The sequence below is a fragment of the Paralichthys olivaceus genome, chromosome 16, assembly GCF_024713975.1.
Source record: "Paralichthys olivaceus isolate ysfri-2021 chromosome 16, ASM2471397v2, whole genome shotgun sequence".
NCBI lineage: Eukaryota > Metazoa > Chordata > Actinopteri > Pleuronectiformes > Paralichthyidae > Paralichthys > Paralichthys olivaceus.
This window is the reverse complement of record NC_091108.1, coordinates 6,318,918-6,335,668: the sequence shown is the minus strand read 5'-3', so window position 1 is coordinate 6,335,668 and position 16,751 is coordinate 6,318,918. Positions and strand designations below refer to the sequence as shown.

The 16,751-nt window shown below is 39.3% G+C and overlaps 1 protein-coding gene across 2 annotated transcripts; it reads left to right on the top strand.

The window, feature by feature from the left end:
- The first annotated feature begins 126 nt into the window (after window positions 1–126).
- ackr4a (atypical chemokine receptor 4a) lies at window positions 127–16,318 on the top strand. Of its 2 annotated transcripts, XM_069510870.1 has the most exons (7): window positions 127–221; window positions 728–837; window positions 2,481–2,628; window positions 3,014–3,115; window positions 11,668–11,815; window positions 11,944–12,740; window positions 14,711–16,318. In XM_069510870.1, exon 7 carries the CDS (start codon window positions 14,717–14,719, stop codon window positions 15,830–15,832), a length of 1,116 nt encoding a protein of 371 aa, XP_069366971.1. In that variant the 5' UTR covers window positions 127–221; window positions 728–837; window positions 2,481–2,628; window positions 3,014–3,115; window positions 11,668–11,815; window positions 11,944–12,740; window positions 14,711–14,716; the 3' UTR covers window positions 15,833–16,318. The 2 variants fall into 2 exon arrangements, with proteins under 2 accessions (XP_069366971.1, XP_019961952.1); XM_020106393.2 differs by lacking the exons at window positions 127–221; window positions 728–837; window positions 2,481–2,628; window positions 3,014–3,115 and adding exons at window positions 10,767–10,989; window positions 11,427–11,529 and having other exon boundaries at window positions 11,668–12,740.
- The last annotated feature ends 433 nt before the right edge of the window (window positions 16,319–16,751 follow it).

The following is a 16,751-nucleotide window of genomic DNA, read 5'->3' as shown; positions in this document are numbered from 1 at the left end:
GTGTGTGTGTGTGTGTGTGTGTGTGTGTGTGTGTGTGTGTGTGTGTGTGTGTGTGTGTGTGTGTGTGTGTGTGTGTGTGTGTGATGAAGCTTGTTCCTGATCAACTTCAGTTTCTCCGCAGGACAAGTCCCAGAACCATGAGGTCCGGAGTGACGGACGGTCAGGGTCACCAGCCGCACTTTGAAAATGGATGCGCGTCTATACCAGGTCGTACGGTACAGGTAATGGCCGGAGACACACAAGTTTAATGACACTTTTATCATTCATTTAATTTCCACACAAAACATTAACAAGCATAATGAAATGGAATATTACGTTTATGTTTTTTATGAAATTAAAGGCATAGTTGGCTGCTTTCTCATATTGACACTCATAACTGGCTCATGTTAGTGGAAGCGTATATTCACTTGAAAAAAAAACAAAAAACTCCGGTTTTTATGAGTAATTTATTTTTTGGTTTGTTTTTTTGAATAAGTAAGAAAGTCTTTTTTTTCTTCTGTTTTTCAGACTTTTTTTCTGAGTAATTTTTTTTCTTTTAGTTAAGAGAGCATTTGAAACAAAATACGCATTAATTCCTTTATTGGGAGCTCGATGTGATGGAAACAAACATGACCAGCTTGTTTAGTTTAATCAAGTTTTACCTTGATCTGGGTTTAAGACACTGGGAGATAGTCCTGTCTTTAAGTCAAAGAGATGGTGCTATCATTAGTTTGTCGACTCTACACAGGCACCTGAGGACTTTGCGGTTGTTCAGAAGGAAAGCCCATTCAGATCTGCTGACATGGGGCATGTATGTGCGGGCAGGAGTCACCACAGATCCATGGGAGTCACTTGCAGGTTGGAGGTTCTCGTTGGAGTTCGAAGTATCTCGATAATTCAGAAAGAAAATTAGTCCGAAAAACAGAAACATTTATTAAAAAAAATATTAATAACTAATTAATTCATATCTACTAATATATTTCAGCTCATTCTTCTTCGTGATGATTTCCACTGTCAAGTTTCTGAATATTTTATAGTAGAATTTAAAAAATAATATTCAATATGAGCAAATTCTGAGCACCCTGATGAAAAAAAATGCCAACTTTGATTTTCTCAAAATGTTTACAGTAAAATCTTCTGAAACCTGATCCATGCCCTGGCCTCGTCGGGCCCCAGTACTATAAATAAATATACTACTATAATTCAGATGCTCCCAAAAGGTTTTGCTTTATTTTAGTTTTAGGCCCAAAGACATAAAATAATCTGTAATTTCTCTTTTCTCCTCAACTAAGACATCAAACATCGACAACACAAAGAGTGTGGTTCTTTTCTCAGACTGTGGTGTAGGAAGTGATGCTCTGCCTCTTGTTGTTGACAGAATTGATAGGATCTGCCCCAATGTCCACACTTGCAGTGTTAGTGAGTAATCCACTGCCCAGAAGACCACACACTGGCGTCACAGCACGCAAATACAAATACTCTGCAACTTGTCTCTTTGTGATATTTTGTGTCACTTTATGGTTATTTTGTGTGTCTGCAGGTTCAGTAGTTTCTCTTTGTAATTTTTAGCCGTATGCTAATGGCCATAAGTATTTTGCTTCAGTAGATGAAGAGAAGTTATCAGGCTCATGCCCAAGCCTTTCTATCTCGACTAACAGTCCTCTACACACATAATACTCTATGTTAAATGCCGCAATATACTAAGTACCACAATATATAATATGCAATCACTGCATGTAAGACGTATGTAGTAATTCACCCATATAATGTTTTGCAAGTTAAGAGACCAATTTCTCAGAAATCCTGATGTGGAAATAAGCCTGATGTGGCAAAACAGATTACTACATCTATTTTTGAAAGATAATCAAATTTCTGGTTGACTGATTTTAAAAAGTAGTCTGTGTAAGTTCAACAGTTTAACTTGATATTAACTGATCTGGGAGCTGCTCAGTTCAAAACTGAAAATCCTCCACAGATAGTTTTCTTTCATTTGAACAATTGTAACATAGGGACGAATAAAATACATAAAGAATTGGACAACAATTATCCAATGTAATGCATCACTGAATTTTTAGCACCTGTTAATTTCCAATGTTAATCCCTGGAAGGCAACAATTTTCAATATTTATAATTAGATGTGCACTTTACCAATTACACTAAAAGTTGAACAATAAAAACAACTATTGTTTAATGAATTACTGGTAATAATGAATCACATTTGCTGCTTAATGTGAGCTGTTATATGTCATCACTTGAAGTTAAGTTGCATTTCTGTGCTTAAAGACATTTTAATTAACATATTTTTTAGATAAAGGTAAATTAGTCTATATATTGTTTTCCTACAATGAAGATGTTGTGCTTGATAAGATTGGGAAAGATGGGCTTAATAAATTGTGACATCTGGCTGATGACATAAAGTTGTGTAATTGTGTTGCTGGTTCCTCTTTGTTCACCTGGAAGTCGTTGTTTGGCGGTGGCTATAAAGAGTGTGTGTTTCACAGCTGCATCAGACTCTGCAGTTTATCAGCCATGGACAAAAGGTTACTGCTGGCCGTGTTGTGTCTGCAGGTTTTCCTGCTCATCACGACCTTCACTTCCACTGATGCAGCCGCTGTGGTGACAGATGATGGCAGACAGTTTCTTGATGAGGTAAGATGATGGACGAGGAGCTTTTCTAGTTTTGTAAGAAGGTCCATGATTTATATGGTGTTTTCTCATCAGACTGTTGAAAGAAGAGAGAGAGAGAGAGAGAAATTGTAGTAATTTACTTTTTATTTACCCCTTAGAAATAAAAATGTAATGAAAAGCAAGTAGTCGGATAAATCTACAACGAATTTTACAAAGTCGTCGCTTTCAACACCATGAATACGTCTTCGTTAAGATTCATTTCCTGGGAAAGTGTTTTTACAACATCTGCACTAAAGATACACTGGCTGAGGTGATTGGGAGATTACCAATTTGAAAAATGAAGCTCAGATAAAAGAAATTATTTTCTGTGAATGATAACACTTGATTTCTTCTCTTTTTGTTACAGAGAGGACTGGCAAAAAGAGGGACGCCGAAAAGAGTCAAGTCAAGATTTGGGAATCTTAGACGATGTTGGTTGTTTCCAGGAGCATGTGGCATTTTGCCAAGGGTAAACTTCTTTCCTGTATTTTGTGCAATATATTCAGAAGCTACATTTGGATGAGAAGGTTAATTTCAACTGACGCAGTGGTTTGTTGTTGGATAAATGATTGTGCATCTCTTTCTCTCCTGCTGTTTAGCCCGGTCCTAAAGATAAGCTGGAAGAGGTCAAACGTCCTACAGAGAAACTTCAGTGATCAGGGTGATGGAAACCAGATCAATCAACAGAGATTTCAAACAAGCTTTTCAGTAACTGCCACGCTATGAAATCTTTATTACTAATCTTCAGTCTCACAGCAAAAAAACTTTAAAATAAAAAAATTCAATCAGATATTGATATGTGTGGTTTTCTGTTTGACACAGTTGTTGGACTCCGTCAATCACAGACGCAGTGTTTGATGATTTGAAGTTAAAAGCATTTTAGCTTCTTCTAACAGATGCTAAGTTTTTTCTAAGTGGAGACTTTGAATAATCCAAAGTTAAAGAAAAACAATAAGGTCAATAAGTGTAATATTAGAGGGAGCTGTCCTGTACAATACTAAACTACATCCTACATTTTGCATTATACACATTTAATTGACTTGTGGGGATTTTTTTTTTTCTATTCCTGAATTGTTTCTATGTCAATTATTAAAACAGTTTGACATCATCTAATTAAAATAACATATTTTAGTCTTCAGAGCTACAGTTATGATGTTTACAAATGTTTGTCTGTCATTATCTGTTACTCCATGTTTAGCACAATGTGACCACAAGATGGAGTCACAGTTTAATATTTTCCTAACAGCAGTAACACACTTTGTGCTTTGTTATGCATCTTACTGTAATTAAGTTCCCAAATTTTTCACATGGGTCAAAATACAGACAATGGGGCTTGAGACTAATGTCCACGTTAAAGCCTCATGCATTTGAAGCTGCAGGAAATTACAGCAATTTTATTTTAATCTTGAATATTTGACCTTGAAAAAACAACATATCATTTGATTGGATCACAAAACTAAGATTATTGTGACAAATTGTTAAATCACTATTATTAGTATTTTTTGAAATACTTAAACTTGACGAGACTATTTTATTTAATGCTTCTTGTTACTGTGTCCATATGAGCTCTGCAAACTCCAGCCCCTTACACAAGTAAAGCAGGGGAATTAACACCAGGCAGGATTTGAGATTTCTGTAACAGCATTCCTGAGCAGGAACTCAGTCTTTCTCTGTCCGACTCAAAGTTGAATCCAACAACAACATTTGACATGACAGTTTATCAGTGTTTGCACTTAGTGTATGTGGTTCCATGGGTGATAAATGGGGACGGGGCAGTGTGGCATTGCTTCCGGTGTGGTCCAGAGACTTTGGCTTTCCTCCTAATGGATCATTCAGAAGCCTACTGATAAAATTAAACTCCTGAAAGAAAAACCCCCCTCAAGAAAGAGGAATAATTAAAAACAAAGAAAAAGGTCAAGGTTACAATGTGGAATGAAATTGAAGAACATAGCAGGCAGAATGTAAGGACAGAAAACAAACATTCAAACAAATGACTAAAATGAACATGAAAATGAGAAAGAAACAGAACAGACAAAGAAAGTAGAAAAGAAATCACAAGGTATCCTCCTTTAACACGGCGTGGCGGTCCTCTCCTCAACGCCTGTTTTCCTCCTCCCCGACAACAAAACCCTCCTCCATAAGACACAACATGTGAGACTAGACTCCACCAATCAACGACCAGGCTCATCTCAGACTCAACCCACCGCTCCTTCAGTCCACCGTGCAACAGGAAAACCGGATGATGACGTCACTTCCTCCTCATCTCTGGGCTCCACTTCATGGAGCAAGGAGATGTTTTCTCCACCACTATGATCGACGTCATGGGACCGACACCCATGGACTGACACTGACATGACTGAAGCACTTCCTCATCTCCCTGATCCACGTAACTCAGGCACAGCTTTTGCCACCTAGTTTGAGGTATTTTGCCGTGAATTCACGCCTGAAATAAGACGAATCCTGATGAAAAAATTAGGTCCAACTGACTTTGCAAAGATACGTCAACAATTTGGGGCTGATTTCTGTCTAATCTCATCACACTGGGATGATGTTGTTAATGCAGCATATGTCAACGCTCTTAATACACTACTCAACGCCCTGAGGATCGCCTTTCCCAATAAAATTGACATGTCCAAAATTACGAGGTGCAAACAACAACCAGGAGAAACCGTGGGGGATTTCCTCACGTCTGACCTTCCTGTTTAATCAACACAGCGGCATCCCCATACCTGACAACCTTGGCAACAAACCAGGGCCTCCCTGAATGGTCTGCTCCCTCCACTACGGGCAGACAAAGGTCGCACATGCATCGGGCTTGAGGATGCTCGCTTGACCGAGGTTAGGCGTCATGCTGAACATGCCGAACGACAACAGAAGGCAGCCAAAGACAATGCTCAGCAGAAGAAAGATCAACAGCTCCAGAAAACACAGCTCACTATGATGCAGGCTGTGTCAGCACTGGCAGGGCCCTTTAACCATGGTGGCCGCGCCAGCAGAGACAACTTCACGGCTCCAGGAAGAGAAGTGAGGGGACTTGGACGTGGGCGTAGGCACCATCGAAAGGCCCCACTTGCCAGAGATGAGTGTTACATCTGCAGGCAGAAGGGACACTGGGCAGTAGACTGCCCCCAGCAGCGAGTGGACGGTGCTGCAAGAGCCTCCACATCTGACTGAGATGCAGAAAAGGTGGGGGAGACGGGCGGAAGGAAGATGACTCGTCTGCCCGCAGAGGAGCAGAGAAAGGGAACACACACTCATGCAATAAAGAGAAGCTTGCTGTACTAACCACACGAACATACACACCCTCCACTTACACGCCAGAGCACATACAACCTGTTGGCTCTTATGTTAAATACAATAGTGATGCTTTCAAGAAAATGCCTCAACTTGAACTGTGTGTTAATGGCCCACACTTCCAGAAATGAGTGGTCCCTTTATTTTTTATCTCAAGGCGCAAGCGGCGCAACAGTAAAAGACAATTTCACAAAGCCTCTCCAATGCGCCGCTCAGTTGGACACACATCAAATAATGATGATAATCATGAGTTTTTATTTTCTCCCTGTTGTCTCATCAACCTCCTGGGAAGAGATTTAATGATTGTGCTAGGTCTCAATCTGGTATCCTCCCATGAAGGCGTGATGGTCACACATAATTCCTCCTCACCTCCTTTCCTCATGTCACAGACCAAACATGAGCCGCTGTTTGTGTATCAGTGGCATCTCCCCATGAATGCCTCTTCTGATCTGCTTTCCATGTCACACTCTCTTGTCAATTCTTCTTCTGACTTTATGCACAAAGAGGCATTGCATTGTACCTCACATGTGACAGATTCATCTGATCATGCTTATGAAACTGTGTTTTTCTCCTCTCCTGAGGACTCTCTGGTTGTGTCTTACATCTTCTGGTCTCGTTCCAAGAGTGCAGCTGCTGTCTCACTCACTGACCAACAGAAGTCACAGCTCTGCGTTCCGAATTCCAGCCCTCACGTCACGCTCTCCAAATCACATGATGACCAGTGGAGGTACCCTGGACCATTTGTCAGATCATGTCAGACTTGTGCAAATCTGAGGGAGGGAAAGGCAAGAAAGTTTGCCCCCTAGACTGTGCGCGCATCTAGACAGACACGTTGGCGGTATAACAGCACTCTATTCCGTACTTACCCTGACATGTCAATTACAACGCCAGAACCACCAAAGATGACCTCTATTAAGTTTCCAATTGCAGCCAATGCGACATTCACCAGCTTTAATCGGACCTACAGTAACACACAAGTAGGTGCCACTTCATTACCTTGTCACAAAATCCACACTCTCTACCCTACCAAATCTGCTAGTAATCCCCAGTCCTCTAAGGTGGGCCTGGCAATAGAGGATGGCAGTTATGGCCGTATCCCGATCTTATTTGGATTTGTGGTACTACCAGACATCACCTCCCTGCTAATTGGGCTGGTTTGTGTGCCATAGCTCTTTTAGCCCAGGAAGTCCACATTGCACCAGTTTCAAATGATGTTCTAAGTGCTTTGTCTGTTCTCCCTCCCGGTCAGTGTCACCATATCACCAAGCGCTCTGTTGGTCCCTTAGGCAGTTTTGATAAGACCATTGACCTGGATGCTATCGGGATGCCCAGAGGTGTTCCAGATGATATAAGGCTCGTAATGAAATTGCTAGTGGATTTGTCATACAATTCCGTGGATTGGCACTGCTATTGAGAATAAAAAGACAGAATGGATTAATTATCTTTACTATAATCAACAACGCTTCGTTAACTTCACTACTGCTGCTGTAACAGGTCTTGCAGAGCAACTGTTCCCCACCTCCCTTATGACCTGGCGAAATAGGATGGCTGTTGATTTGTTGTTAGCTGAAAGAGGTGGCGTATGTTTCATGTTCGGAGATGCCTCTTGTACTTTCATCCCAAACAACACAGCACCCGATGGTTCTGTCTCCAGAGCCATTGCTGCCTTAGAATCCCTCACTAAAGAATGGACACAGAATTCCGGCGTTGCCCATCCCTTTGATTGGTTCTCCATGAAGACATTTTTTCATAATTAGAGAGGTGTTATTCTCTCTCTGCTGTTGCTCTGTGTCTGATTATCTTTGCCCTATGTGGCTGTTGTTTAATCCCTTGTGTATGAGGCCTCATCACCCATACAATTGATGCAGGTGTTACTAAGTCCATGCTCTCATATCAGTCCATACTCTTCTCCGTTGCAGACACTCCTGACTTGTTCCCAGTTCCTGACTATTGCGACCCTAACTGCTCCGATGGCTCTGACTCTGACACGTATATAAATGTTTTAGCTGTTTTCAGAATTATTGCACTCCCCGTGCTTGCCACATCCACATCGATGCTTTCATCATCCAAAACCAGCTACTGCTAAACTTATTTTCAGATGTCACCTCAGAGTTTGTGTGAATTTTTGATGATGATCCTCTTGTTGATACTGATCTTTGCAGTAGCAAACTTCTTCTTTCACACAGAAGCAAAAGCCGACAGCTTCCTGTTTCAACTAGATGACAGGTGGCTTCAGTTTTTCATGCTATTACTCAAAAACAGTTGTCTATTATGTTTCCTGTTTACCTGACTGTATAAAACCTTCTTCTTTCCCTATTCGGAGTTGTTCCACTCTGAACATTCATGCTGAGTGTGAAACCCTCTGCAGAGCCCCATTAAAGACCTAAAGACAACTCCGGTCTGAGAAACTCTTTATTTCACATCTCGAGATACATTTCCACCACTTGTCTTTAAGACAGTTTTGAAATCGAATAAAATGGTTCAGTTCGTCTGGCTTCATAGATAGATATAGAGTATTGGACCAAGAACCGAACCTTGTGGAACTCCGTGATTAACTTTAGTGTATGATGAGTATTCATCATTAACACTAACAAAGTGGAATCTATTTGATGAATAAGAACTAAACCAGCTTAATGCTGTCCCTCCAATCCCAACCTCTTGCTCTAATCTTTGAAGGAGAATGTTATGGTCAATGGTGTCAAATGCTGCACTGAGATCTAACATAACCAGCATGGAGACAAGTCCCTGGTCAGAGGCTGGGAGAATATCATTTGAAACTTTCAAAAGTACTGACTCTGTACTATGGTGCATTCTAAATCCAGACTGATAGGCCTCCTGCAGATCATTTCTCTGGAGGTGATCGAGCAGTTGATTTACAACGGCTCTTTCTAAAAGTTTAGAAGTAAATGGGAGGTTTGATATAGGTCTGGAATTAATTAAGATACCTGCATCTAAACTAGGCTTCTTTAGCAGAGGCTTAATTACTGCTAGTTTAAAAGCCTGTGGTACATAGCCAGTTAATAAAGAGCTATTGATAAAATTCAATACAGTGCTGCCGACTTCTAAGAAAGCCTCTTTAAAGAGCTGAGTAGGGATGGGGTCCAGCAAGCAGGTTGAAGTTTTAGAGGATGAGACTATTGAAGATAACTGTGAAAGGGTTATTTGGGAGAACTGATCCAACCGTGAGTCTAGGTCTACACATTTTTCATAGGTGATAGTTTTTGACAGAGTTTTTGGGGAGTAAAGGTGAATTTTCTCGCTGATAGTTTCAATTTTATCAGTGAAGAAGTGAATAAAATCATTGCTGCTCAATGACAATGGGATTGTTGGTTCAATGGAGCTGTGGTCATGTCATATTTATTAATATATTTCAGCTCATTCTTCTTCGTGATGATTTCCACTGTCCACTTCAGAATATTTTACAGTAGAATTAAAAAATAATATTTAATATGAGCAAGTTTTGAGTGCCCTGATGAGCACTAACTTTGATTTTCTCAAAATGTTTACAGTAAAATCTTCTGAAACCTGATCCATGCCCTGGCCTCGTCGGGCCCCAGTACTATAAATAAATATACTACTATAATTCAGATGCTCCCAAAAGGTTTTGCTTTATTTTTGTTTGAGGCCCAAAGACATAAAATAATCTGTAATTTCTCTTTTCTCCTCAACTAAGACATCAAACATCGACAACACAAAGAGTGTGGTTCTTTTCTCAGACTGTGGTGTAAGAAGTGATGCTCTGCCTCTTGTTGTTGACAGAATTGATAGGATCTGCCCCAATGTCCACACTTGCAGTGTTAGTGAGTAATCCACTGCCCAGAAGACCACACACTGGCGTCACAGCACGCAAATACAAATACTCTGCAACTTGTCTCTTTGTGATATTTTGTGTCCTTTTATGGTTATGTTGTGTGTCTGCAGGTTCAGTAGTTTCTCTTTGTCATTTTTAGCCGTATGCTAATGGCCATAAGTATTTTGCTTCAGTAGATGAAGAGAAGTTATCAGGCTCATGCCCAAGCCTTTCTATCTCGACAGACACTAACAATCCTCTACACACATAATACTCTATGTTAAATGCCGCAATATACTAAGTACCACAATATATAATATGCAATCACTGCATATAAGACGTATGTAGTAATTCATCCATATAATGTTTTGCAAGTTAAGAGACCAATTTCTCAGAAATCCTTTAATAGGACATGTGAAGTAAGCCTGATGTGGCAAAACAGATTACTACATCTATTTTTGAAAGATAATCAAATTTCTGGTTGACTGATTTTAAAAAGTAGTCTGTGTAAGTTCAACAGTTTAACTTGATATTAACTGATCTGGGAGCTGCTCAGTTCAAAACTGAAAATCCTCCACAGATAGTTTTCTTTCATTTGACCAATTGTAACATAGGGACGAATAAAATACAAAAAGAATTGGACAATAATTATCCAATGTAATGCATCACTGAATTTTTAGCATCTGTTAATTTCCAATGTTAATCCCTGGAAGGCAACATTTTTCAATATTTATAATTAGATGTGCACTTTACCAATTACACTAAAAGTTGAACAATAAAAACAACTATTGTTTAATGAATTACTGGTAATAATGAATCACTCTTAATTTGCTGCTTAATGTGAGCTGTTATATGTCATCACTTGAAGTTAAGTTGCATTTCTGTGCTTAAAGACATTTTAATTAACATATTTTTTAGATAAAGGTATATTAGTCTATATATTGTTTTCCTACAATGAAGATGTTGTGCTTGATAAGATTGTGAAAGATGGGCTTAATAAATTGTGACATCTGGCTGATGACATAAAGTTGTGTAATTGTGTTGCTGGTTCCTCTTTGTTCACCTGGAAGTCGTTGTTTGGCGGTGGCTATAAAGAGTGTGTGTTTCACAGCTGCATCAGACTCTGCAGTTTATCAGCCATGGACAAAAGGTTACTGCTGGCCGTGTTGTGTCTGCAGGTTTTCCTGCTCATCACGACCTTCACTTCCACTGATGCAGCCGCTGTGGTGACAGATGATCGCAGACAGTTTCTTGATGAGGTAAGATGATGGACGAGGAGCTTTTCTAGTTTTGTAAGAAGGTCCATGATTTATATGGTGTTTTCTCATCAGACTGTTGAAAGAAGAGAGAGAGAGAAATTGCAGTGATTTACTTTTTTTTAAATGTCACTCAGAAGAGCACACAACTCTGCCAAAGCCAAACAATCCCACATGTCTGTCTACCCCTTAGAAATAAAAATTTAATGAAAAGCGAGTAGTCAGATAATCTACAACAAATTTTACAAAGTCATAGATTTCAACACCATTAATACGTCTTCGTTAAGATTCATTTCCTGGGAAAGTGTTTTTACCACATCTGCACTAGAGAGAAACTGGCTGAGGTGATTGGGAGATTACCAATTTGAAAAATGAAGCTCAGATAAAATTAATTCTTTTCTGTGAATGATAACACTTGATTTCTTCTCTTTTTGTTACAGAGAGGACTGGCAAAAAGAGGGACGCCGAAAAGAGTCAAGTCAACAGTTGGGAAGCCTAGACGATGTCCATGGTATCTAGGAGCAGGTGGCATTTTGCCAAGGGGTAAACTTGTTTTTTCCTCTTCTGTATTTTGTGCAATATATTCAGAAGCTACATTTGGATGAGAAGGTTAATTTCAACTGACGCAGTGGTTTGTTGTTGGATAAATGATTGTGCATCTCTTTCTCTCCTGCTGTTTAGCCCGGTCCTAAAGATAAGCCGGAAGAGGTCAAACGTCCTACAGAGAAACTTCAGTGATCAGGGTGATGGAAACCAGATCAATCAACAGAGATTTCAAACAAGCTTTTCAGTAACTGCCACGCTATGAAATCTTTATTACTAATCTTCAGTCTCACAGCAACAAAACTTTAAAATAAAAAAATTCTATCAGATATTGATATGTGTGGTTTTCTGTTTGACACAGTTGTTGGACTCCGTCAATCACAGACGCAGTGTTTGATGATTTGAAGTTAAAAGCATTTTAGCTTCTTCTAACAGATGCTAAGTGTTTTCTAAGTGGAGACTTTGAATAATCCAAAATTAAAGAAAAACAATAAGGTCAATAAGTGTAATATTAGAGGGAGCTGTCCTGTACAATACTAAACTACATCCTACATTTTGCATTATACACATTTAATTGACTTGTGGGGATTTTTTTTTTTCTATTCCTGAATTGTTTCTATGTCAATTATTAAAACAGTTTGACATCATCTAATTAAAACAACATATTTTAGTCTTCAGAGCTACAGTTATGATGTTTACAAATGTTTGTTATTATGTTACTCCATGTTTAGCACAATGTGACCACAAGATGGAGTCACAGTTTAATATTTTCTAACAGCAGTAACACACTTTGTGCTTTGTTATGCATCTTAATAAATTAGAGCTATACTTTATTTTACATATTTATATGAAATCAATGTGTTTTTATATGTTGTTTCATTTATTGATAAGAAATAAAGTGTAAAAAGGTACAATGTTTCCGTCTGAAATAAAGTAATAAATAGCATAAAGTAAAATAATTCAAGTACAATGTTAAAACCTCAAAAATGTTCTTAAGTAAAGTTTTTGATTAAGTGTTGATAGAGCATTAATCAGTGTTTCCACTTTGACAGACAAAAAGCATAGAGCATGTTTCTTTCACCTCCCACCACCCAGTCACTGAGTCACACCAGACGCAGTCTCTTTTGCAGAGCACATTCCGATGCAAGACAAAATATTTAGATTGTTGTGCGTTGGGTAGACACACAGGACAGAGAGGTGAATGAAACACAGTGAGTATCAAATCAGTATAAATCTTTCCTGCAGATCGGTTTCAGCTTTGTTTTAAACTCTGCTTTTGTGTCCTGATGCTCCAACACCTCTTCAAATACCTGCTTGTACGAACACTGTGATTTAACATCGAGAACACAGACTGTTTTATTAATTTATATACTTCCTTTTGTGTATTTTTTTTTAACAGGTCTATCTGAAAATATTTAATAATTCTGATGTACCCTTACACAAGTAAAGGTATTTCTACTGCAAACAAATAGGTAGTGTAACAGCACATGTTGATATGCATAATGGTACTGTCATAATAACATACTGCTTTACAAATAATCTCACAGGATTATTGTTTCTGATGTATTCAATTGTGAGCAGTATTCTTATGTTGTAAATTAAGTTAAGATATTTGTACTTTTTCTTTTCCATTTTTCTCTTCCAGCAACATTTAGAGGGAAACAATGCTGTTTCTATTTTGCAGCTTGTTGCTAAAGTTCCTTTGCTGGTTAATATTTTACACACAAACATTTGATGATCTTAAGTAATATTGAAATTGATTTCTCTACACTGGAGAGCTAGCTATGCCAGTCAACTTCTACCTTTGCTTCAGTAATAGTAATCCAATAATACAATAGCTGGACTGTTACTTTACATATGTATTGATAATACTGTTGCACAAGAATAAAGAAAAAAAGATTAAACTCTAGATGTTATTCATTGCTGTCATTTAAATTAGTAAAAAAGGATTCAATGGGAAAAAAGGGTTACGGTTATACTTTGGTTAAAATTTAAAAAAATATCTTTAATACAGTCAGTGAAGATATGTACTAATTGGATGGAATATAAAACTTGGTTTCCATATCTGTGGTTGTCATGCTGTCACAGTTTAAAAAAATAAATTTGTCTTAGTTTGCTCAATAATCCGTGATGCATATGGGATTTAAAGGTTTAAAAGTTTTTCAACAACTCATCTTCTCTTCAGTGTATTAAATATGCAGAGGACAAACATCATCAGGGGGATCTTCAGTGGAATCTGATGTTTATACAAGCTGCAGTTATGGAAACTATCTTCCTCCACCCTTTACTGAATAGAGGAAGAACCAACATTTTATTATCTCGGTGATTGAATAACAGAGAGGAAGAGGGCAGGTCAGGACACGGCCAGATGTGAACAGCAGATGTTGACTTCATCAAGAAACAATAATTAGCCTACAACCAAACAAATAAATAAAGATTGGAGTGTATCTGTTTTACATGAGATATGTTTTCCTTCTCTGGAGCATCTGCAGTTCAGCTCAGTGTGCACTAGACTTTTAGAATAAAATCTTACCTTATCTTATCTAAGTTTTCATGACTAATCTTCGGTTTCAGTTAGATAAAAGTGTCTACATGCATGTTTTGGGTGACATGCTATCGACCACATTATTCCAATGTTGTTATAGCCTGAATTCTAATTCCACATAATGCCAGTTACTACAGACTAGCTGCCTGAATGTTCTCATTTAGTTGTGTTACGTAATCGTAGCAGTTTGCTGCGTGTAGTTGCCTGACTATGATATCCTGGCATCCTGAAATACCAGGACCTGCTGCTCAGACTTGCCCAAAAACATCAGTCTTGATTGAACAGCATTAGATTTATGAATTGAGCCACATGACGTACTGAAAAAGCGTCAGTTTCAAGGCTGTATTTCAGTTAACAGTGTAGTTAAAAAATGATTTTGAATGAGGTTTGCTCTGGTTAAACCAAACATTACCTAGTGCGGGTAGTTAGCAGAGCAGTAAGAGGTGTGGAGATCGAAAACGAGCTAAATTCACTTAACTGATGTTGATTTAAATCTTGCTTTTATTTACTTGATCCCATCAACATTTATCACTTCACTTTCACTCTGCCTTTAATTAACCAAGATCTAACTTACGTTTTCTCCATGTTGCACGAGGAGAACTATAAAGACGATTAATCCAAAATGTCTTCCCTCAGATTAGCATGGATATGTCAGAGGGCGATTACGACTACTATCATGACAACATCAGCTTTAACTTCAGCTACGATGACTACCCTACATTGTGCGAGAAGGCGGACATCCGATCCTTTGCCGGCTACTTCCTCCCGATCATGTACGCCTTGTGTCTGGTGGTGGGACTGGCGGGAAATGCCTTAGTCGTGATCGTGTACGCCTACCAGAAACGCCTCAAGACCACGATGGATGCATTTCTGACCCACCTCGCTGTGGCCGACCTGCTCCTACTCTTCATGCTGCCGTTCTGGGCCTCTGACGCTCGGAGGGGCTGGGAGCTTGGGTTGGTCGTGTGTAAGGTCGTCTCAGCTTGCTACACAGTCAACTTCACCTGCTGCATGCTGCTGCTGGCCTGCATCAGCCTGGACCGTCACTTCGCTATAGCCAGGGCACAAGGGAAGGACCAAGGAAGCTGGCTGCAGAAGAGGATGTTTTGTAGGAGACACTGTTGGAAGGTGTGTTTTGTCGTCTGGGCAACAGCTTTCATGCTCGGTCTTCCTGATTTAGTTCTCTCAGAGGTGAGGTGGGCATCTAATCGGAGCGTCTGCCTGGCAGTCTACCCTCCATCTATGGGTCGAGGAGGTAAAGCTGCCCTGGAGATAGCAGAGGTGCTGCTGGGCTTCCTGATTCCTCTCTTGGTCATGGTGATCTGTTACTGGAGCATGGCCCGAGCGTTGAAGGGTCTCCCTGTAGAAAGCAGAGGCCAGAAATGGAAAGCTCTGCGTGTCCTTCTGATAGTAGTGGGAGTGTTTGTGGTCACGCAGCTGCCTTACAACGTGCTGAAGGTTTATCGAATGATGGACTCGGTCTATGCTTTTGTGACCCACTGTGGGACAAGTAAAGTGCTGGATAAGGTGACTCAGGTGACGAAGAGCCTGGCCCTCACTCACTGCTGCCTCAACCCTATCCTCTACGCCTTCGTGGGCTCGTCCTTCAGGCAGCACCTGACAAAACTGGCAAAGAGGTTTGGTGAGAGGAGAAGAAAGAGGAGGACGAAGAGGAAAGAAATTCCTGCAGAGGAAGGGATGGAGATGTCATTTAACTCCCTCAGTGCATCTCAAGCAACAAACACTTTCTCAATATGAGTCATTAGTGTGCAACAATGATCATCTTCACATGGACCACATATTTAGTGTAAGTAGCATAAGAGTGGATTCAGTTAGTGTAGAAACCCATTAAGTTGTACAAAAATGTATATCCCTCAATATCAACATGTGGTTGATATTTAAAATGTGTGTATGTCTCTGCTTTTAGTTTCATTTTTTTTCTTTCAAGTAACTGATGAATGGAAAATACATGTTTGGTTGGACCTTAATAGCCTGGTTCAAATTATTTTATAGAGTTCAAAGAATTTATTCTAGAGCTGGATAGTTCACATGCTAGTGTTATTTCTTATTATTCACAAAAAAATGTGTTTTTTGTCCAAAAAAAATGTTATAAAAATTTTCTTTGGATGAGCATTCACACTAAATTTAGTGTCAAATATGAAAGATTCTTCATGTCTGTGACCTTTGTACTCCTGAGCGCATACCAAAGTATTCAAGAGTGAAAATAAATGTGTTAGGACCGGACTTTTGATTCCATGCCATTGACACCAAACTATTTTGTTTCACTGTTCCTCACCCTATGCCCCAAATTTCTTAGCTGCACCAGTGGACCATGAATTACAAAACCCAGTGGGATTTCACTCCCTCTCATGTGGTTAAGTCCCAGTTCTGTTGCTTCCTGGATTCCTCTGAATATCTGAAACACATGTACGCCTCACTTCTTCCCGAGAGCAAAGAGCCAAACTCCACAAGAGAGTGAAAAACAACCTCCTTGTGAGACGATGTTTTAACACCTAAAATATTATATTTCCATTGATGCTGCAAACCTTATTAGATCATTACAGATGTTTTCCTTTAACACTGATGTTATTCCTTTCCTTTTAGACCAGTTTAAACTTCCACTTGATTAAAACCTCTAACTTTAAAGTTCAATGTAAATACCACGCTACAAAGTTTA

Excerpts from the sequence above, each read along its gene's own strand:
- ackr4a (XM_069510870.1), top strand. The coding sequence starts at position 14,717 with ATGGATATGTCAGAGGGCGATTACGACTACTATCATGACAACATCAGC.